The 23,585-nt window shown below is 40.0% G+C and overlaps 1 protein-coding gene across 4 annotated transcripts in view; it reads right to left on the bottom strand.

The window, feature by feature from the left end:
- Phf20 (PHD finger protein 20) overlaps positions 1 to 23,585 on the bottom strand; it is a 171,073-nt gene that overhangs the window by 71,992 nt on the left and 75,496 nt on the right. For 2 of the 4 annotated variants that reach the window (XM_004630988.2, XM_023714917.1), the window contains exons 5-7: positions 12,560 to 12,639; positions 6,080 to 6,467; positions 873 to 986 (exon numbers count right to left, since the gene is read on the bottom strand). In XM_004630988.2, coding sequence (XP_004631045.1) covers positions 873 to 986; positions 6,080 to 6,467; positions 12,560 to 12,639 — 582 coding nt within the window. The remainder of the gene's footprint in view (positions 1 to 872; positions 987 to 6,079; positions 6,468 to 12,559; positions 12,640 to 23,585) is intronic. The other 2 variants (XM_023714918.1, XM_023714919.1) reach the window with 2 other exon arrangements.

Genomic DNA, 23,585 nt, shown 5'->3' with positions numbered 1-23,585 from the left:
AATATTAAAAAAAAAAAAAAAAAGAAAGTTGTAGTCCAGAGAGTAATAGAAATAATTCTGCCATTACAGATTTCTGGGACAGTCACCTCTATAAGAATTTTATAGGGCTGGTAATATAGCTTAGTGGCACAAGCACTTGCCTGAGAAGCACAAGGTCCTGAGTTCAATTCCCAGTACCAAAAAAAAAGAATAATTTTATATAAAGACTTCTGGATTAATATCCTTTCCTACTTGATAGTTTGTTTGTTTGTTTGTTTGTTTTTGCAGAACCAGGGATTGAACTCAGGCCCTTGCACTTGCCAGGGAAACGCTTATTTCACTGAGCCATCTCCCTGGCCCCCTACTTGATAGTTTTAAGTAAAGGCAAACTCTGCTAGGACAGAATTTTATAACACTGAGGACTCACAGTACAAAAACATGTCTTTTATCTTGACAACTAAATTCTATTTTGGAGCTTCCCAACATGGAAGTCTGTATGTTAACTTCCAAAGTCAATTAGATTTTACACAAGTCTTATTTAGAGCCTTTACAAATCCTTTTTGAAGCCAGCAAGGCATTTCTTTAATCAATAAATAGCATTTTTTAAGTTTCTCTCAGCATATAATCCCTTTCTGAACCATTGAATTTCCAGTGGAATACAAATCAAACAGTTTGTGGAAATGGATACGATAACACTGAGCTCAAAAGTCACAAAGCTTTTGTTTCTTCTAGCAGTAATTCCTAATTCAAGCATGTTCTACTCACATTAGTAACTCCTAATTCAAGCATGTTCTACTCATGTGCTCAAGCATTAGAGCTGACAGGACAGACAGGGAAGACTGACCAATACAATGTCAAATTCCCACCACATAATACACAAACTGGAAACTCACATGAATTTTTGTCAAGTCGAGGACGTTTTAATGGAATGTTATTTCCCTTTGATATTTTCCGTCTTCTCAGTTCCAATGTTATTGGTTGTAATGTCTGAGAGTTTGAATCCACAGCTACAAACATACAGAAAACCACATTAAAAGGTATATAATTTCTTAGTGCCTAGTCTTGCATAAAAAGTATGTAATGTCTTAATATCTAGTCTTAGATTTTATATACAAATTATATTCTATTTTAAATTATACATGAAGCATCCTCCTTAGACTCTAAAAGTAGATCTAAGAAGATTTTAGAAGAAGGGCATTCTTTTTTTTTAATTTAGGACAGGGTCTATGGGGTCTACAGAGTCTCACTACATAGACTGGACTCATAGTGATTCTGTTTTCAGCTTCCCAAGTGCTGGGATTACAGGCGCGCGCCACCACACCCAGTTGAGTGGGGCATTCTTAAGGTTAAAAAAACGAAATGAATGAGAAAGTACTTCCTTTGGGAAATGTTGACACCTTGCAGACTGACCTGCTGAATCTTTCTGAGTTCCTTCCTATGACTGAACCTCTCCTAAAACTCTCTGTGAAAGTATTACACCCCAATACAACCTGTATAAAAATATGAAAAAGTGCCAGTCATTGTGGCACATGCCTGTAATCTCAGCACTCTGGAGACTGAATCAGGAGGATCTCCAGGAGTTGAAGGCAGCCTAGTAAATTTGAGAACCTGATCCTACCTCCAAAAAAAGAAAAAAGTGCCTAATCAAAAGTCAAGTCATTTTTATCACCATCAAATTCCACTAAAACTCACCTACTCAAACGAAAAAGGAAGGGATGGAGGAAAGGAAACAGACAGCTAAAAACTTGCTCTATCCACTCAAGACTCAGGAAATTCACCATGCAGTCTAATCCTAAAATGTGTTACCAACAGAAGTAAGGATTGATTACCATTTTCAGTCTCTACTTGCTAAATTAGCCATCAAAGGCTTTAGTTCTGAGGGTCAAAAAAAGAATGTCAACATTTATATTCTCTTTAAAAACATTCCCAGATTTGACTGACCTTATCAGATCCAAAAGCTACAACTCTTGTTGTATAGGTCTTGCTTTATCTTGGTCTTAACCATCCAGCAGAAAAGTATAAAAACGAAGTATAAGAAGTAAAGCCATGGTGTGATGTTGAGCTGTAAGGGACTCAGGTCAACAATTTCTGACACTGCCCGTCATGGAAGACCCAATACTATTATGGACTACTGGACTCTTTTAGAATATTTTGCTGAGTTAACACACCTATAATATTCAAATGACAGAACTAAACAAAAAAGAGGATACAGATGAACATCCATTTTGTATCTGTGTATTCAAAATGGTTAGGATAGATTTATAGTTACATTCTCTTAATCAATAGAGGGATTTGTTCTAATAGTGTTTGTAAATAGGATATCATGTCCACATCTTGTACAGCAAATAACCACTAGGAAGAGAGTATGCAATGTGTTAATTATTGAAATTGTCTTACCAATTTGATTTGACACTGTCTCATTGCTATATGTCTCAATAAAATTATGGGAAAAAAATACACAGGGAAAAAAACAATAAAAAATAAAAATAAATAAATAAAAAATAAAAACAATCCCAAAAACACAGTGGCACATGCCTGTGATTCCAGCACTCTGAAAGGTTGAGGCAGGAAAATGGCAAACTTAAGCCCAGTCTGGACAATTCAGAAACTCAGGGAGATCCTGTCTCACAATTTTTTAAAAAGTGCTGGGATGTCTCAGGGCAAAGGCCCTGAATTCCATTCTAGCACTACCACCTACACACACACTTTAAAAAAAAAAAAAAAACACAGAATCTCAAGGCTGATGGTTCTAGCAGATCCACACCTCACATAATTTAGCAGTGCAGACAATAAGCCCCTGGGGAGTGTTTGCTTAAGCAATAAGCCCCCGAGGAGTTACTTTTAAGACTAAAACTGTAGATGTTCTCCCCAAATCTGAGACAAAGAATTCAACATGCAAGCAAGAGAATTAAGAATAAGAAATCAGGGGGCTAGGCAGGAAATCAGGAATAAGGGGCCTGAGGAAAGATAAAGGAATGAAGAAACAGGGAGGAAAGGAAGTGAATGAGGGAAGGGAAAGAAAACGTGAGGAGAGACAAGAGAAAAAACTCTTTAGCAGCTTCAAATCAGCCCTCAAAGGGCTGAAAAAGAGGGAAGGCTAAACTCCAAGGAGGCCACCCTCACTCTTGGCTCTTTCTGTAGTCAGTCTTCCCAACATGCCACCACTATTCGGTTCCAAGTTGTGGGAACTTGGATCACACACACAACAAGCTAAACACAAACACAAACAACCCTCTCTACATAGTTCAGATTCTGTTCCCAGCCAGGTCAGGGAACTCACGGCCCTACATCACTGAACTTCTTCCAAGCAATGTTTTTAAAGGACAGTTCAACTATGTATGAGACATCTGGCAAGGCTTCCTCCTTTTGATAAGATACACAAATGAGGACTGACTGCACAGAACTTGAGTGTTTCTCAAATTTTTTTCTGGAAAGATTGTCAGTAATTTGCATTTCCCAGTCCAAATGCAGAAATTTTGGGGAGAACTGAGGTACAGAATGATTCTGACAAATTCTTCAGGCAAGGAAGCATTAACAGTAAAGTTGGTCGGGACTTGCAGGGTAGTTCAGTTGTCTAACATGCCTGCTTAAGCAAACCCTGTTAGGTGCATGGTTCCATCCCCAGCACCACATGCCACACCAGACACGCCCTTAAAGGCAGCTTGAGCCCGCAAAAAAAAAAAAAAAAAAAAAAAGAAAAGAAAAAGAATCCTTAACAGTGAAGTTGGTGCTAATATTGTCTGGACAGTTCAAGGCCAATATTTTATACTTCGAGTAACTAACTTAAAACAATGTATTAACCACTGTTATCCTTCTATTACCATGTTTTGTTCTGTTTTTTCTCTTTAAGAGTAAAAAGGGGCCAGGGAGATGGCTCAGTGGAATAAGCGCTTCCCTGGCAAGCACAAGCACCTGAGTTCAATCCCCGGTTCCACCAAAAAACAACAACAACAAAAAGTAAACCAAAAAAAAAGGGGGGAACACCCTTTATTAAATCCCATCTGACATTTATAAAATGAAGTGAATGCTTGTTTTCTCATCTGTGTGAAGTCATGTGACATCATAGCAGTAGTCTATACACTAGGGGACCACTACTCAGCATACCCTTCCACAGGGTATAATCCAGAGGATAAACAGCTGAAGAGGAATCATTTTCAAAACACTCAGGTCTTACATACACTACTTACTATGATGACTACATCTAAAAACATCTGAACATGTATTCACCATTAAAAACTTATTGGGGGATGGAGGTATATATAGTTCAGTGACAGAATACCTAACATGCACAAGGCCCCATGTTCAATCTCCAGCACAGGAAATGGGGAAGGGGGGATGATCCTCTCTCTCTCACTCTCTCTGTCTCTCTCTCTGTCTCTCTCTCTCTCTCTCTCTCTCTCTTTTGTATGAACTATCTGAAATACAAATGTTTTACACTTATAGCGCTTCTCAATTCAGACATGCTAATTTCAAGTACTCTATAGCCATGGGTAGCAGCTGCTATGTTAGCAACAATCTAGGACTTTTTTGTTTTTTGAGACAGGGTCTTGCTATATAGTTCTAGCTGGCCTTGTGTTCACTTTTGTAGCTCCCAGGCCATTCCTGAACTCACAGCAACCCTCCTGTCTCAACCTCCCAAGTGTTGGGATTACAGGTGTGTGCCACCACACCAAATTCCAGAGTATGCTCAGGGTTGGGGGGCGGGGGCGCCATAACATGTGGGGCTGGGAAAGAACTCAGGACCTTGCACTTGCCAGGTAGGTGCTTATACCTCTGAGCTATTCCCCCAGCCTCTAGGACTTATTTATGCCTCGGGAAAGTTGAGTATGCTCAGCTCCAGAGGGCAAATCACTGAGCACTGAGGTACAACACTGAAAGAGAAAGTTCCTGATTTCACTTGGAGACAAATCAATCTGCTATTTTCCCTTAAAATTATAATTCAGATGTGAGAAGGCTATTTATGAGGATGAAATATTAAACAGTTTTGTTTGAAGTAAATTGGGTCTGGAGATGTAGGCACTGGTAGAGTGCTTTTGTTATTGTTTGTGTGGTTTCTTTGTTTTTGTGGTACCGGGGATTGAACTCAGGACCTCGCGCTAGCCAGGCAGGCATTTATGCCACTGAGCCATCTCCCCAGCCCTTGGTAGAGTGCTTTTGCCAAGCACACGTGAGGCACTGGGCTTGATCCATAATACTGAAAAATAGTAACTAAATATATTAAAGTTATTAAAAGATTTTTTCCCACATAAATTCAGTCTGATGTAACACTAGTTTGAGGAGGACTGGCTCTGCACTATGTATCATCAGAGAACAACAGGCCAATACACAATTTTTTTTTTAAATTTTAAGACGGGTATCTCACATTTTAGTTCAGGCTAGCCTTAAATTGACTATGGGTAGGCCAAGAAGGCCTCAAACTCCACCCCTTTTAAATTTTTTTGTTTAATGTTGAAACAGGGTCTTGCCAACTCCCTAAACTGCCCAGGTGGCGCTTGAACTTGCCATCACCTGCCACAGACTCCCAAAGTGCCAAGATTACAGGTGTGTACTATCACAGCTACCGAGAAAGCTCTATTTCAAAATGCACCCATGCTCCCCTAGCTGCAGGATTCTGGTGCTGCTTTCTGGTGACCGCATCTTTTGGTTCTTCCTTTGGGTTCTGGGGATTGAAACCAAGACTTCACACGTTTAGTGCATACTCTTACCACTAGGCAACAACTATTAGTACCTTGCCTACAACTACTTTCTTTCCTCCATTATACCCTGTCTCATTAAAACTTTACTTCCTGTCCCAGGTTCTCTGCTTCCTACTTCAGGCTTCCTTAAAGTGAGGTCACCTGAACAGGCATAAACAGAAGGCCTGAGCTCACTGGGCACTGCCCTGTAAGATGAAGTGCCTGGGGATAGTTAACCACCAGCTCTGATGATCCCAACGTGCTCATGTGGATCCATCCCTCTACTAAAATTGCTTTGATTTCATAAGACAAAATCACAAACACAGAAGACTAAAGTATAAAAGACAGAAGACACAAAGCACTGCAAAAGAACACAAAACACTGCCCTGGCACTGCTCACTGCAGAGCCCACTTGACAAACTCACCAGTAGGAGCTATGGAAGGGGGTCTGCCTCGTTTTCTTTTTGGCTCCCTCAAGTTCTCTTGAGGGCTCTTCACAATGTCATTTTCTGGTTTCTTGTCCACTTGAGTGTCTCCAGAGTACTCCCTGTCATTCTCTGAAATGTTCTCCTTATCTTCCTTCTCGTTCTTGGGAAGGTTTTTCTCAGACACCTTTCCTTTTTCAGAACAGATTAACTTTCCTTCTTTGTCAGGCTGCTTGGGTCTCTTTTCTGTCTTTAAGGCTTTATCTTCTTTGTCTTTCTTCACATTGACTGTGGCTTTTCGCTGCTCTTTAAACTTCTCTCGTTTATCAGGAGATGATGAAAGAGTTTTGTGATCTGTTTCTTTAGGCCTAGCATTACCCACAATATTCTAAAATGAGCAAAACAGCAATGAAACAAACTTTGTGATTACTTGCAGATACAAAATTAGGAGGCACTTTGCAAATTTATGGAAATAAACGAAGAAAATAAGAGAACATGTGCCAAGTCACATAACAGAAAACACCACCAAAAATATCCTCCTGTACTGAGGTTTGAGAACCAATCCTAAAATGAAAGAAAACAACTGCCATGTTTAATTTTTTCTGAGATAGAGCAATCCCTCTCATGATGATGAACAAATCATTAGAGAACAGTTAAAAGGACACCTACCCAAGATCCTTTACTGAAAGCACTCTTTCTGACAGAGATGTTCTAAGAAAGTGTATGATTCCCTTGGCTTAATTTAGCTTGACTCTACTGACCAAGGGCTTTTCAAAAGCCTAACTCAGCTGTCCAGTGAATGCTGATGCCCAGTTTTTGTGTACAGAAAAAATCTAAAGTGGTAAATGGAGGTTGAATAGGAAAACTACTAAGATTGCCTATCCCATCTGTAATCACAGCACTCACGAGATTGATGTAGTTGGATCTCAAGTTCAAGGCCTGCCTGGATTACATAGTAAGACCCTGTCTATAAAGGAAAAAAAAAAAAAAATATATATATATATATATATAAATAAAAATTGCCTAACCAAGAACCACAGGTAAAGGCTGTGCTCAATACAAAATTCCTGAGGTACTCTTGATTTTTGTTCATCGAAAGGAAGTACTATTTGTTGGTTACTATGTTTCTGAATTATTTTAAAATATCTTGCATACTGGTACAACTATGTCATAAGAATAAGCCAGCTTTGAAAGCTCTGGAATTTCTAAAACCACTATGAAGTTTATTTGTGTATACATCCCTCTTCAAAGATATAAGATAAAGCAAGGACCATGTTTACATCAGATCCCCAGAAGCTAGCATACATCAAGCACATAGGTTGTTCCTAGAAGCAGGAAGGAGTACCTAAATATTAAGAAAATAGGGAGAGTCACATGGGGAGAAAACACTCTCTCAGGCTTTCACAGAGAGCACATTGGCCAAGCAATGGCCGTGACTCATCCACATGGCTGCACTGATAAAGGTTCTACAATCTGAGGTACAGGATTTCAGGATAAATTTCACTGACCTTCTCAGACCAAAAAGCTACAACTCTTATTGCACAGGTCCTGCTTTACCTTGGTCTTATCCATCCAGTAGAAAAGTATGAAGACGAAATATAGGATGTAATAGCCATGCTGTTATGTTGAGCTGTGGGGGACTCAGGTCAATAATTTCTGACATTGCCAGTTAAACAGAAGACCCAATACTATTATGGGCTACTGGACTCTTTTAGAATATTTTGCTGAGTTTACACACCTATAATATTCAATAATGGAACTTAGAAAAAATAGGGTATACAGATGAATGTCCATGTTGTATCTGTGTATTCAAAATGGTTAGGATAGATATATAGTTGCATTCTCTTAATGAATAGAATGATTTGTTCTAATGGTGTTTGTAAATAGGATCTCAAGTCCACATCTTGTACAGCAATTAACCACTAAGAAGAATATATGCAGTGTGTTATTTGTTGGTTTTTTTTTCCAAAATTTTATTGTGTTTTTTTTTGTTTTTTTTTTTTTTTGCACAACTGGGGATTGAACTCAGGCCCTTGCACCTGCCAGGGATGCATTTATTCCACTGAGCCATCTCCCCGGCCCTATTGTGTTATTTGTTGAAACCGTACTTCCGATTTGATTTGAAACTGTCTCATTGCTGTTTATTAATAAAATTTGGGAAAAAAAAGAAAATAGGGGCCAGGGAGATAGCTCAGTAGAATAAGCAATTGCCTGGCAAGCACAAGGGCCTGAGTTCAATCCCTAGTTCCACCAAAAAAAAAAAAAAAGTAAGAAAATAGAAGCCTGAGGGGAGGTTAAAAAAAAAAAAGAAAATAGAAGCTTAATTTATCCCATAGGGAAAAATAATAAGCAAAAATACATTTTCTGAAGTCACAAAAGTTATTATTTTGTTTGTTTTTGCCATGGACAGAACTCCAGACCTTGTGCTTATGAGGAAGGTGCTCATGCAGCTGAGCTATCTTCCTAGTCCACAAAAATTACTTTTTTAAAAAGGACACTCTCAGAAGTTACTGGCAGAAATATAAACTGCAGTTAGGTGTGGCAGCACACACCTATAATCCTAGCAGTCAGGAGAGAAGGGACAGAGGAGCAAACATTTGAGCCCAGCCTGGACAATTTAGCATACACTATCTCAAAAAAAAAGAAAGGTGGGGGTACTTGGAATTATAGTTCAGTATGAAGGCCCCAGGCCCCAAGTTCAGTCTCCAGTACTTCCAATCAATGAATCAATCAATCTTGCTGTTCCCTTCCAGAAGGGAGTATATTGGCAATTCAAGACTTAAAAGTTTATAGTTTTGCCGGTAATCCCAACACTCAGGAGTCAGATGCAGGAGGACCACTAAGAGTTTGAGGCCAGCCTAGGTTATATAGTGAGGCCTTGTCTCAAAAAAAAGATACCTCAGAACTAGAATTCTTAGTAACGGAATTTGTAGAGAATGACCAAACTTTTACTCTATATTTACAAATGTAAGGGTGGTTATATACATATTACAGAAATTACATGATTATTAAAAGTCATTCTGGGAATACTAAGAACTTGGGAAAATATTTTCTGAAGAGAAAAGGTTCTAGAACAGTAATATACCACATGACTACAACTTTGGAATGCAAATATGTACACCCACACAAAAAATACAGAAAGATATTCACCAAAATATTAAGTACAATTACACTAGATAATACTTTTTATTTTTATTTTTTTTTTTTTTTTTTTGGAGACAGGGTCCTTCCATGTAGTTGAGGCTGGCCTTGAGCTCACTTAGCAGCCCAGGCTGATCTCAAATTCCAAACAATCCTCCTGCCTCAGCTTCCTGGGGGCTGGGACTACAGGTATATGCCACCACGCCCAGGATGGATAACAGGATTACAGGATTTTTTTTTTTTTTTTTTTTTTTTTTTTGGTTCCTCGAATGCCTTCAGGGCACTTTTGGCCAGCAGGAGAGTTGTGAGGTTCGAACTCCAGCAACCTGAGGCTGACAGCTTTGTGGAAGCAGCCACTTAAAGGACTGAGCTAGGGCCAGGCCCCCCTGATAACAGGATTACATAATCCTTATTTTGTCATTTTAGCACTTTTCAGTTTCCTACAGCAAACATAGTATTTTTTAGTCCAAAAATAACTGTTACTGAAGTACAGATTATCAAAACATTTACAATAAAGTGATTCTATAGGAAAAACTTCAAGATATTCTAATTCTTGCACACACTTCCTCTCTCTCTCTCTCTCTCTCTCTCTCTCTCTCTCTCTCTCTCTCACTTTATTTATTTATTTGATGTCTTTGTGAGACAGGGCCTTGCTATCAGCTCATTATGTCCTTGACAAGCTCACTTTGTAGCCCAGGTTGGTCTCAAACTGGAACTTGCAAGGATTCTCCTGCCTCAGCCTTCCAAAGGTGCATCACTACGCCCAATACTCTCTTGAAAAAAACAAGTCTAAGCCAGCGATGGCGGTGAATCTCTATAGTCCAAAAACTAGGGGAGGTTTAAGCAAGAGGGTCACAGGTTGGTGCCAGCCTGGACAATTAAGCTAGGGCAACTAAGGAGAACTCTGTTTCAAAAAAAGTAAAAGAAGGATTTAGCTCAATGTGAAGGCTCAGACCGCATCAATTAAAAAAAAAGTGCCAACAGACCCTGGTCTGTGCTTCACAAGCTGCCAGAAATAAGATAAGGTGAGACAAGCCACTGGGAACTAAGAAGTGAGGCGCCCACAAATCCTCGACTAGTAAGGTACCCACTCCTAGCCAAAGTACCATGAGTGCTATCAATTTATTGACCTTCTCTGGGACTCTGGCTTTCTATATGAAAAGGTTTGAATTTGCTAGTTTTGGACAAATTTGATAAATGCAAAACAAAAATGCCAAATTTGAGTCCAAAATAACCTCGTGCAGTGTATCTCCCTATATGCCTGAGAGACAAACAGAAAAAAAGTATAATCAGGTCTAAAGCTTTGCAATTTTATAAATTTTCTGAAGAGGAAAACCAACAAAGAACAAGAACATTCCTGAGGCTACCTTTAAAGGTATATCTCAATTTTCAATATATGTACAGAAGAATTTATGAAAATCTGTGATGAGTAGAAGAGGTATTCAATCATTACAGGTTACATAACAAGTTACAAACTCACTAGACTGGGGCCAGAGAGATGGAATAAGCGCTTCCCTGGCAAGCACAAGGTCCTGAGTTCAATCCCTGGTTCCGCAAAAAAAAAAAAATCAAAAATCACTAGACTGGGCTGGTGAGATGGCTCAGTGGTCTAAAGCACCTACTTAGAACAAGCTTAGCAAAGCACAGGGACCATGGTTCAATCCCCCAGCACCACATGCCAGCCAGCCCGCCCCCTGCTGGGCTGAGCTGGCCACACACACACACACAAATAAATAAATAAATAAATAAATAAAATTTAAAAAAAAAAATCACTAGACTGTCCCCATCAATCATCATCCACCATCCAAAGGCAAGTCCAAGTTATGACATCTAAGTAACAAAACTATTATTTTATTTTTTAGATTTTTGAGACAAGTTCTCCCTCTAATTCAGGCTGGCTTTGAACTCTCAGTGATCCTCCTGCCTCAGCTTTCTAAGCACTGGGATTATAGACATGTGCTCCTACAACTGGGGAGAAAATCTTTTATTAACTTGCTTTAATAAAACTTGTTATTAATTTGTCTCAACAGCTAGGGCTGGCCAGATAGCTCAGCAGATTAAAGCACCTGCTTAATAAGACACAGGGACTGGATCGATCCCCGTGTGCAGTGGCCAGCCCCACCCCACGGTGTACTAAGACAGACAAATGAGACTGGGCATGGTTGTGCATGCCTGTAATCCTAGCACTTGAGAAGCTGAAAACAGGAGGATCACTATGAGTCCGATCTGCGTAGCTAGACCCTGTAGACTCTGTACTAAACACATTTTTTAAAAAACCAAAGTTTTAAAAATATTAATATCTAAATTTTGATCTCTACTTTTTCTTTAACTATTTCATTAAATATGAGAAAAAGACTAAAGGATGGGGCCAGCGAGATAGCTCAGTGGTCTAAAGGGCTTGCTTAGGCAAGCTTAAGAGGTTTGATCCTTGCACCACATGCCTCGCCAGCCCCGCCTCAGGGAGGGCTAAGCCCGCCAAAATAAAACAAAACGAAAAAAAAAAACGACTAAAGGAAAAAAGTCAGGAGGAAAGTATGTAATAATTATAGACAATTCGGATCTGGATGGACAGTGCTTGCTTACAAGGTGAACAGGAAATAAAGCCACACAAGATTCTCACACCAGGTATATCTAGTATAAATGGATGCAAAATCCATGGCAAAGTAGGTCTGCATACCACTAAGTCATGGTCATGAGGAGAAAATGTGTTCTAAGTCTTCTCCACTATTACAACAAATTCTCTATAAGGGCAGGCAAGATAGCTCAGTGGACCAAGTGCTTGCTTTAGCAAGCACAGGGACCAGCGTTCAATCCCCGTAACCACATGCCATGCCAGCCCCATCCCCGGGCACACTGAGCCTGCCACCAAGTCCAGGCATGGTGGTGCACGCCTGTATTCCCAGCGCTGGGGAGGCTGAAAACAGGAGGACCACTACAAACAAGCCCAAGCTGCGTAGTGAGACCCTGTACCAAATATGTATCAATATATCAAATTCCTTGTGATTGGTAACAGCTCAGGGACAGGTCCAAGGAGAAAAACAAAGAATAGTAACCATACACTTTTCAGGAAAGATGAGGAAAGCAGATAACACACAATACTATCCAAGTACACAGCATTTTTTAAAAAATGATAAAAGGAGACAAATTTAAAGGAAATGATAAAAGGAGACAAATACTTATAACTTCTGAAAGTTTTGTATTACTTCCTAGTCAAACTGTCATATGCTGGAAATAAAGAGTTTTTCCATCATGAATGTAATGTCTTTCTTCAAGGCAAAAAAAAAAAAAGTACAATATTAGCATTATCCATAACACAAAGCACAAAACCACATTTCTCACCTGATCTTTGGAAAAAGCTTTGATATGAATATGTTTGACAGTCTGAACTACTCCATCATAAAATTTCACAGTGTAAGTACCTAAAATTCAAGAAGATATCATGATTTTTAACTCATACTTTCATGAAACCAGCAACTTTTCAAAGTATAAAGACAAGGGAGATCCAACCACATAATATTCATATATATATATATATATATATATATATATATATATATATATATGTTTAAAAAATTGTCTTAAGAAACATACTCAGGGCTGAGGCTGTGTAGCCAAGCAGCACAGCATCTGCCCAGCATGTATGAGGTTCTGAGTCTGACATTAGACACCACCACCACCCTCAAAAAATCAAATTTGGTCATCTTATGCTCAAGGCAACAGTATGTGTGCTTTAACTTAGTCAAGATGACAGTTTGCTTTTTATCTATATAACTCAAAAATTCATCCACAAAACTTCTTTTTATGATACAACATTAAAATAAAAATAATCTACACTTAATTTAGGTCAAGATCAAAGCACCATATTGTAAAAAAATTAAATAATAATAATAATTAAGAAAAATTTGGGCCTGGTAGCACAAACCTATAATCCAAGTACTGGGAAGGCTGAAACAGGAGGACTTGCTAAAAGTTCAAGGCCACCCTGAGCTGCACAGTGGAAGAACAGGCTAGAGTACAAAGTAAGACCCTGTCTCAAATATCAAGAACAAAAAGCTGGGCGCAGTGGTACACACCTGTAATCCCAGCAGTCAGAAGGCTGAGGCAGGAACATCACCGTCAATTTAGGGCCAACCTGGGCTACATGATGAGTTCAAGGTCAGCCTGAACTACATAGCAAGACCCTGTCTCCAAAAAGGGGGTGAGGGGGGGTGAGAAAGTGCACGCTTATTTCTTTCTTCCTTGGCCAATCACTTTTCATATGTAATCTTTTCAGAAATTGAGAACAGTAATATCTTTTTTTTTTTAAAGTTTTATCAGAAATAAGGAAAAGAAAATAACTCCTATTGTGGCCTTTTTCTTTTTCTTAAACAGGGTTTCACTAAATTTGCTAAATTGCCCAGACTGAACTTGAGTTTGTGATTCTCCTGCCTCAGCCTCTGTGGGTGCTGGGATTACAAAATATACCACTGCACCTGGTGAGAGGAATAACACATTTTAAACTTTAAAAGTTCTAGTAAAGATATTTTCTGAAGTTCCATTAACCTCAAAACTATTATGAATGATGTTTAATATTTTAAGATAAAGGTCACCAAAAATATTAAATGCTGCCTGCCGTATTATCAGTTGTTTCCCTACCAGAAGAAATTATTCAGTAAGGATCATTACACCCTGCTCAAAAAACAGAAGCTAGAATCCTAAATAGTCCCCACTCCTTCTTTTTTTGATGCTGGAGATTTAGCCCAGAGCCTCACTCATGCTAAATCGGAACTCTACCACTGCGCTACACTCATCCCCCAAATAATCTTATCTCCCCAAATAATCCTCTAATCACAAAAGATTTCATTCATGGCACCCAAACCAAAGCTTTCAAACAGTTCCAATTTAAAACTAATTTGTGCTTTTTGTTTTGTTTTGTTTTGTTTTGTTTTGTCCCAAGAACCTTAAAAAAAGAATCACAATCCTGTCAAGATTACTAACATAGGGACAGGGAGATGGCTCAGTGGAATAAGCGCTTCCCTGGCAAGTGCAAGGGCCTGAGTTCAATCCCCGGTTCTGCCAAAAAAAAGATTACTAATGAACCACACTGATAATCATGTAATGGCTTACCACTGGTAAACATAGCTCAGTTTTCAGAACCAATTATCCACCTAAAAAAAATGCCTGAAAGATGAGAGCAGAAGGATACAACAAGGAAGTTAAGACTCCCTGTGGTATCTATTTGTCTGTCTGTCTGTCTATCTATCTATCTATCTGACAGGATCTTACTATCTATCTATCTATCTATCTATCTGACAGGATCTTACTATGTATCCCAGCCTGGACTTGAACTAGCAGGGATACTACTGTCTCAGTTTCCCAAGTACAAAGATCAAAAGTGTGAGCCACCATACCTGCCTCTTTTTCTTTTCACTCTTTTTTTTTCCCCTTTTGTAAGGGAGAGAAACGTAAGGTCCCAGCCACTTCTTACAGAACTTCTATGCTAAAAAGAAAAAAAAAAAAAAAAAAAAAAAGAAAAAGAAAAAAGAAAAAAGGCCAGCAAGGTACCTCAGTGGACCAAAGCACTTGCTTTGGCAAGCACGGGGACCAGGGTTCAATCCCAGTCCCGCATGCCCCACCAGCCCCACCTCTGGGGCACGCTGGGCCATTGACCAAGTCTGGGCATGGTGGCATACCCCTGTGATCCCAGCACTGGAGAGGCTGAAAACAGGAGGATCACTATTAGCCCAAGTTGCATAGTGAGACCCTGTGCCAAATACATGAAATGGGGCTGGGGAGATGGCTCAGTGGTCTAAAGCACCTACTTAGAACAAGCTTAGCAAAACGCAGGGACCGCGGTTCAATCCCCCAGCACCACATGCCAGCCAGCCCCGCCCCCTGGTGGGCTGAGCTGGCCACACACACACACTCTAAATAAATAAATAAATAAACTTAAAAAAAAATGTTTAAAAAAAAATAAAAAAAAAAAAAAAAAACAAATACATGAAATGGGGGGAACCTCCCTCACCACCTATCACCCTCTCCTAAAAAAAAAAAAAAAAAAATACTCCTGGGCTCAAGGGTTCTTCTTGCCTTAATCTCCCAAGTAGCTGGGAGTAACAAGCATATACCTGGCTTTTACCCTATTCTTGTACACTCTCTTCCCATACCACTTTTCCTCCAGTCCTAAAAACAAGGCTTTGTCAATGTCAAGTCCCCTCTACTAAGTGTAAACACCTGTCTTTTCTAGTATTCAAAGTCTGGTAGATTCTGAACCAAATTATTTTATGTCTATTTCTCTTTACCAGCATCAAATACCGACTCTAAACAACTTACTACTTGCTACACACTGAAACTGTCTATAATACTTCCATTTCCACTATATTTTTAAAACCAGTGCTTGGGTGTGAACACAGGACCTTCCACATGCCATTCAAGTACTCCATCATTGAGCTACATCCCCAACTCCATCTCTACATCTTTGTCAAAGTGCTTTCCTTGTCTAGAATATGCACTCATTGGTGGTCAGATCAAGTGAGCAAAATAGTTCAACAAAAGGTTCCTGGCTACCCAGCTACTGGCAAATTTCCCCTGCTTTTAACTTTTAAGATCAGTTTGCACCTAGCTTTCAGCTTCCCAGTTAGTTCTGCCTTTATATATATATATGGATCATACATTGAAGAAAGACTCTTCAAGGCCAGACACCAGATCTCGTATCAGTTTATTCCTCACAGGGTACCCAGCTTATAGTAGACCAGTGCTTCTCAAAGTATAACCAGTAGCCTGGGAAACCCTGCAAACTAGTCAGAAACGCAAGTTACCAGCTCCACCTCACACAGGCTGCATGAGAAACTGAGACTATGGGGTTAACAAGTACATAATGTGTTTTAACAAGTCCTCCAGGTGATTATGATGCACACACATGCCAAAATCTAAGTCCCACAGCGATAAACAACTGGAAATTACCTACTAACCCTTTACTCCTGAGCATTAAAAAAAAAAAAAAAAGAAAGAAAAGCTTATTTATCACAGACATTACCAATACAGAAATAAACTGGCTGGCAGGCAGGATTTCAGGACATTTACTTAGGCTTAGTGGATTAAAACACCAGCAATGCAATGGCAGACTATGATGGAGGAGGGCTAAAGATGAAAACATAAGCCATTCTCCACATAAAAGAGCTCAACAATGACTCACAGCAAAGAGATGGTTCCTATCTTTCCCTGACTATGCTGAGACTGTTCGCAAACAAAAGCGTAAAGCAAACTACAGCATTCTGAACAGACCCTTCTCAAACAAAATCTGTCATTTTTACAGACATTTCTAACAAACAAAAGGACAATATTAAGTACCACCTAAGTTCAAATTTTTCAGCTAGCTGGAGTTAATTTTGAAGCATACTCCTTTAGATAAAAGAACCCCAAGTTCCACAGTACGTCTAAAACAGGATTATAACCCAAGCTTTCCTACTAACTTCTGAGTTCTCCCACCATTTCACATTGCTTATTGGCCAAGCCACTCCACTGAAGTAGATATAAGCCACAGTCACTCACACTGACCCTAACTATGGTCGGGGTGCCCAGGGGTCACTTTTTTAGATAATTAATATCCAGGTCTTCACCCATTTGTATTCAAAGCACAAGGAATCATTTTGAATTTCCTCCCTGATTACATGAAACACAACCTAATCTGAATATATCAGAAGAAACAAAGGTAATAATACCCTAGGTCTACTTCTGGGGAGAAATCCAAAACATACTTTCATGATTTCATCTATTACTAAAAGAATATGTTCCCACTCATGGATTCTTCCACGAGTGGCTGATAACAGGGCTCTCCTGTGTCCATAAATATGTAGACGTAAGTAATACAAGTTAAAATAAGTGCATCCTTGGTTGCGCACCAAAGAAAATCCCACAACTTGTTTTACTTCCTCAAATCTGCTTCCCTCAGGAAGCTTCTGTCCTTACTCATGCTGGGTGAAACAAAGCTTCCAAACCTTGCCCATCTAAGGACTAAGAAGTTAGCATATCAAACAATCTTAAAGCAGTCAGGAAACCACAGGGGTATAAAAACAGATCTCAAGATATGTGGCAAGTGTATCTCCTCAAGGAAACAAGAATACACAGGTGCCTTTGGACTGGACAGATTCCTGTTGTTCTTGAATCTGCCACAGTTAAGACTAAGGCCCCTTCTCTATCCCATTTATTCACCATGATTCAGAGAATTCCAAAAGCCTTAGACTCAAGTTCTTCATGCATGGGTTCCTGCAGGCCTGGGTTTCAGATGAGTCCTATGGGGTGATCAAAAGGATATACACATGATTGTAGCCCACGTTCTTCCCTCCTACATCTTTTTTTCTGAGTAATTTTACATATTGGGCTTAGTTTCTATGACCAACCATTTCCAAAACCCCTTACCTATCCCAATTCCCTGATTTATAATTTCTCAAAAAAATTCCAAGTGCCAGGCATGGTGGTGTATGCCTATAATTTTACCACTAGGAAAGCTGAGACAAAAAGATCACAAATTTGAGTCCGATATAGGCTACACAGCAAAACCATATCTTAAACACTTCACACCAAGAGCAGTGAACTGGTCATAATCTGTGACCAGGGACTAAGACCAATGTCTTTCTCCCAATCAGGGTTCCCAAGACACCATCAGGATCCAGAAAGTACAGCCTGCCTACTCCTACCCTCTCATCCTATAAACACCTGGGCCTAATCAATAACTTCTATCATTTTAGGAAAACCCTGTTTCAGTGTTTTGTTTTCTTTCTCTTTTTTTTTGGCTGGGGATTGAACTCAGGCCCCTTATTCTACTGAGCTATCTCCCTGGCCCCCCTGTTACGATGTTTTCAAAAGCAGCCTGATATTATAGGGAAAGCAAGTTAAGATGCCCCATGGACCTTCAATGAGCTTTACCCACTTTGTCACTTAAAGCAGTTTCCCCTTGAGCTTAGCATGTCAACTATACAATAACCTTTCCATATTTCTATGAAGACTATGTGAAATAAGACAAAAATTACTTAGCAAAGGGTATGTCACAGAGCAAGGGATCAAAAAAAGTGGTTTGAATTATCACCATCCATAAACTGACTTTGATTTTTTTAATCATTTATTTATGTATTAATTTAGTCTCACTATGCAGCTTGGACTCATAGTAATCCTCCTGTCTCAGCCTCCCCAGCAATGGTATTACAGGTGTGCACCACCACGCCTGGTTTCAGGGCCTGCACCAGCATGTGCTACCAGGGATGGAACCCAGGTCCTCGTGCTTGCCAGGCAGGTGCTTAGACCACCAAGCTATCTCTCCTCGGACTTTGATTTTTGTTGCTATTTTTTGTTTATTTGTTTGGTTTGATTTTTTGAGACAAGGTCTTAGGGTAGTCTTGAATTCACTCTGTATCCCAGGCTGAACTTAAAACTTCCAGGCAACCCTCCAGCTTCACCAGCTTAGCCACAAACTCACTCTGAAAGTACTAATCCTTCCCCTCAACATATGATAAATAACTGGGTATAAGGAACCATGCCTATAATCCCAATACTCTGGGAAGCTGAGGCAGAAAGACTAAATTCAAACTCGGTGTGGGCAACCTGGAGACTTAGCAAGACTCTGTCTCAAAAATGGGGGCGAGGGAGAGGTGGAGTTAGGGGTCTAGGAGTAGAGTTCATTGCTAAGGCCCTAGATTGAATCCTCATTACCATGGAAGACCCGGGGGAAGACAGTGTAGCACTTACATGTGTGGGCCTAGATCTTCCTGGGGCAAAGCTGTTCACAGGCTGCTTCCCCACCATTCATATGTAGGATCAGTTATAGCATGAAGAAAACAAAAAATAGCAACCGCTATAGCCAGAGATTCTATAAGTAAAACCATTTGCACAGCAATACCTGTTATAAACACAAACTTTAGGCATAGGCCCAAAGGGACTGAACTGGGGCAGAGAGGAGGGAGCACATGATCCAAAAATTTTTAGGAAGAAGAACCTAATTCATCTTCTCATTCAAGTTAAAGTATCACAGATCAACACTAAGGAACAATCCCCCATTTCGTCACACGTTAACTTTTAATTTCCCCACAGAGGATGCTTGCAGGCAAAATAGTCCTTTATGAGGGGCACAGACCCCTCACAGACAAGTGGCTCTAGTTCCCCCCAAGTAAGAAGGACTGAGAGTCAACTCACCAGAGATACCTTCCAAACAAAGATTCCCTATAAACAGAAACCCACGTTTTACTCCAACACAGACTCGAGGTATAAGGAGAACAGAAACCGGCTGCCTTCACAATAAGTAAGGTTGTAAATGAGGCTTACTTTCCGGACCAAAGAACCATCCCAGGTTAAAAGAGTGATAAAACATTGTACTGCACTTCCTATTGCCCAGGCTGGCCTCAAAGTTACAGTGATCCTCTTGCCTCAGCCTCCTGAGTGCTAGAACTGGGTCCACAGGTGTGTACCACCACACCTGGTCTTAAAAGTCCTTCTAAGTACTAAAGCCCTAAGAAATGCAACTTGTTAATTAGTTCTGATTCAATTATGCCAGACTCCCTAGAGCCTATAGCCACTACTCCCCTACTGTGGCCAAAATCCCATCCCGAGTATAACCACCAAGGAGACTAAGCATAGCAAGAAAATCAGGGGCCTCCCCTTAGCTCAGTTGTTTAAGTGGCTGCTTCAACAAAGCAGTCAGCCTCAGGTTGCTGTGGTTCAATCCCCACAACTCCAGCCAGCCAAACATGCCCTGAAGGCATTTGGAGCCAACCCAAAAAAAAAATAATAATAATAATAATAATAATAATAATCCTTCTGCCATTTTTGGAGCCAGGGAGATGGCTCACTGGAATAAGCGCTTCGCTGGCAAGCACAAGGGCCTGAGTTCAATCCCCGGTTCTGCCTAAATAAATAAATAAATAAATAAGCCAGCCAGCCAGCCAGCCAGCCAGCCAGCCAGCCAGGATGGGCTCACATTTGTTAAAGAAGAAAAAGAAAATCAGCCCAAAGATGAATGTCACTTCACTATCCCAAGCCTCATCCTAGCAAGACCAAGTCATTTACAGGAGGTAAAAGGGGAACCATGCCAGCAAGGCTCTTCTTCCCAGCATCATACAGCTGTGGTGCCCCTTTCTACTGACAAAACAAGCAAGGCAGAGAACTTCGGGGATGGGGTTGTTATGGTTTGTGTCTAGTTGATCCCCCAAAGCTTCATGTAGTGGGGTGGGGGGGCTTCTAGAGTTTGAGATTAATTCATCATCTAGTGCTGGGATTATGGGTGTGAGTGCTACATGCCTGAAGGCAACATAAGGGAGGGAGAGAGGCTTGCTCTATGCTGCCACAGCTCTTCCCTTTCTGCTCTTGCTGTTTTGCTGTTTTCTGCCGCCAAGAACAGCTCCCTTCTGCCATGTGCCAACTCTGCCTTGGAGCCAGCTGATTACGCATTGGTGGCTGGGGAGATAGCTCAGTAGAATAAGCGCTTGCCTGGCAAGCACAAGGTCCTGAGTTCAATCCCCAGTATCAAAAAAAAAAAAAAAAAAGACAGCTGATTACAGACTGAAACTTGCACAAACTGTGAGCTAAATAAACCTTTCCTTCCCTAATTCTGTATGTCAGGTATTTTGTCCCAGCAATGAGAGAAAAGTAACTGAAAAAAAAAAGTGAGAAGAGTATGCAATGTTACAGCTCTCAATCCCACAAATACTAAAATGAAACCTAAGTAGAAAATGCTCACCAACTATAGCACCAATCACTGTCTTGGACTCATGATGTAGCTAAGCAGTACAATGCTTGCCAAGCATATGCAAGGATCCAGGTTCTACCTCCAACAACACAAGAGAAAACTCCCACAAACGCTAGCTATTACCACTCACACAGCAGCTATTACACCACCCATCCTGTCCCACTAACTTCCACGTTTAGAATGTCCCTGCTCCTCCCACTTCCAATGAGTTTCAATAACAGAGCTTTGACTTAAGGATTTCAGGTAAAGAGGGTTTAGAAGAAATCTACACTCATTTTTTTTTTTTTTTTTTTTTTGGCAGAACCGGGGATTGAACTCAGGCCCTTGCACTTGCCAGGGAAGCACTTATTCCACTGAGCCATCTCCTCGGCTCCCTGCACTCATTTTTCATGTCCTTTAATTAACTAAAATTCACTGGAACAGAATTTAGAGTTTATAAAACCAATGTGGTATGGTGGCAAATGACCACTTTCAGAACAACCATAACCTAGGACTCATAATTTTAGCTCATTAGGGAAGCACAACTAAAAATTTTTTCTTTTAATTTGTAATGTTCTGGTCATCCCAATTTAAAAAGCTTTTCTTTCTTTTTTTTTAAAAAGAGTCAGGGTCTCACTATGTAGGTCAAGATGATCTCTTGAACTAATTACATAGCCAAGGCTGGCCTCAAAGTTATGGCAATCCTCCTACCTCAACCTCCTGAATGGTACAACTGGGACTACAGGTGTGTACCACCATGTGTGGCCTTAAAAACCATTTTAACTCTAATTAGAACTAGGCATGGAGGCAGGGGCTTTTAGGTACAGAACTTGGGGAGGCTAACATCACAAACTGAAGCAGTGACTTAGTGATTTAACAAGACTCTATATTAAAGCACAAGATCCCCAGTACCAAAACAAAAAGACTGTTAAAAATTGAAAAGGGCCAGTCAAATAACTCAGCGGATTAAAGCATCTGCAAGCAGGTGCAGGGACAGGGCTTCAATCCCTAGGCCTGCTGTGCCAGCCCTGCCCCCATGATGCACTGGGAGGGCAATTGAGACTGGGTGCCTATAATCCCAGCTCTTTGAAGGCTGTACACAGAGAAATCACTATATGTCCGATCTAGTAGTGAGACCCTGAACACCCTTTCCTAAAATATATAAAAAAAAAAAAAGAAAAATTAAAAAGGCAATCAGGAGGTAGCCTAGTGCCAATGTCCTAGCTTCAAGTCCCAGTACCACAAAACAAAAAACAAACAAACCCAATTAGTTAAACATAGTGGCACTCATCTGTAATCCTAGCTACTTGAAAGACTAAGGCAGGAGGAACACAAGTTTGAAGAAAGCCAGACTCAACTTAGTGAGACTCTTCTCAAACTTAAAAATATAACAATAAAAGGGGAGAATGGGATGCTCAGCTGGCACGCACAATGCCCTAGGTTTAATTAGCAATCACAATTTTTAAAAAAACCTTAATTAACCATAGCCAATAATATGGTCAGGGACTTTCTTGTGGTGGTGGTGGCTAGGGATCAAACCCAGGACCTTGTGCATGCAAAGCAAGGGATCAAACCCAGGACCTTGTGCATGCAAAGCAAGAGCTCTACCATTCAGACACATACCCCTGGTCAGTAACTTTTAGTCCTTAAATAATTATTTCAAAACATTTTAGACCCAGCTCTCACACAAAACCCTGCTGACAGGTACCCTTCTGCCCCTTCTATGGATCCATTCACACCATCCCACTCCTTCCTCGCCTCCTCCCACTAGCTCCATCAGTCCCAACTTCACATGCCTTCTACCAAGGCTTATTTTTTCCAATCCACGATCCCAGATTCTAAGTTCTGCAGATACTAAATGATTCACCCTTCCATCAAGATACTTCGACTCCTCTAAGAGATTGCTCCAAAGGTTCCTGAAACGCACTTTCTCGAGAGTTGTCATTCCCTTCTTCCCTTGCCATTCACTCATCTAACCTTTGTCCTGTTTCTGTCCCCCAACTCTGGGACATCCCTAAAACAAAAAAAAAAAAAAAAAAGAATGTTCCCTCTTGTTACCTTTTTTGTCAAAGGAGTTACTTATGTTACTACCCAGAGCTTTCATTTAAGCTAAAAGGCGTACACCTCCAACAGATACTACTCAAGAGAAAAACATCACTGTATCACCAGACATCACCCTGCATTTTTCAGAAGCACATTTTACATACGTGATGACCACACGTTTTCAAAAGTCAGTAAGGAAAAAAAAATCTACCAGGATGAATATATGTATTATGTATCATAAACATATAATGTAAAAAATGAAAGACTCAAAAGGCAAAGTATTTTTTTCTTCTTGAAACCCAAGTATGTGAGTTACTAACAAGGATTTGAAGTAGTTCAATAATATGTAAGCTTTCTCCAAAAATAAGTTTGTAAATTAATGTAATACATACTACATATTAAAGCAGTAATAACAAATTTCATTTTGAACACAGCTTATAAAAATAATTTAGAGAAACAAGCTATAGAAAAGGACTTCATCAGTCATGACCTGGAGTACCAATAACAACTCAGAGGGCACAATTTTGCTTTGGAAATTTTCCTTTTTTGGTTTTTTATTTTATGGTCCTGAGGAAAGAAACCATAGCCTTTGCAGGGAGCTATATCCCAGCTTATGTTTTTATTGATTTG

The sequence above is a fragment of the Octodon degus genome, unplaced genomic scaffold (assembly GCF_000260255.1).
Source record: "Octodon degus isolate 3935 unplaced genomic scaffold, OctDeg1.0 scaffold00037, whole genome shotgun sequence".
NCBI lineage: Eukaryota > Metazoa > Chordata > Mammalia > Rodentia > Octodontidae > Octodon > Octodon degus.
Note: the sequence above shows the minus strand (reverse complement) of the source record. Positions and strands in the feature narration are given on the sequence as shown.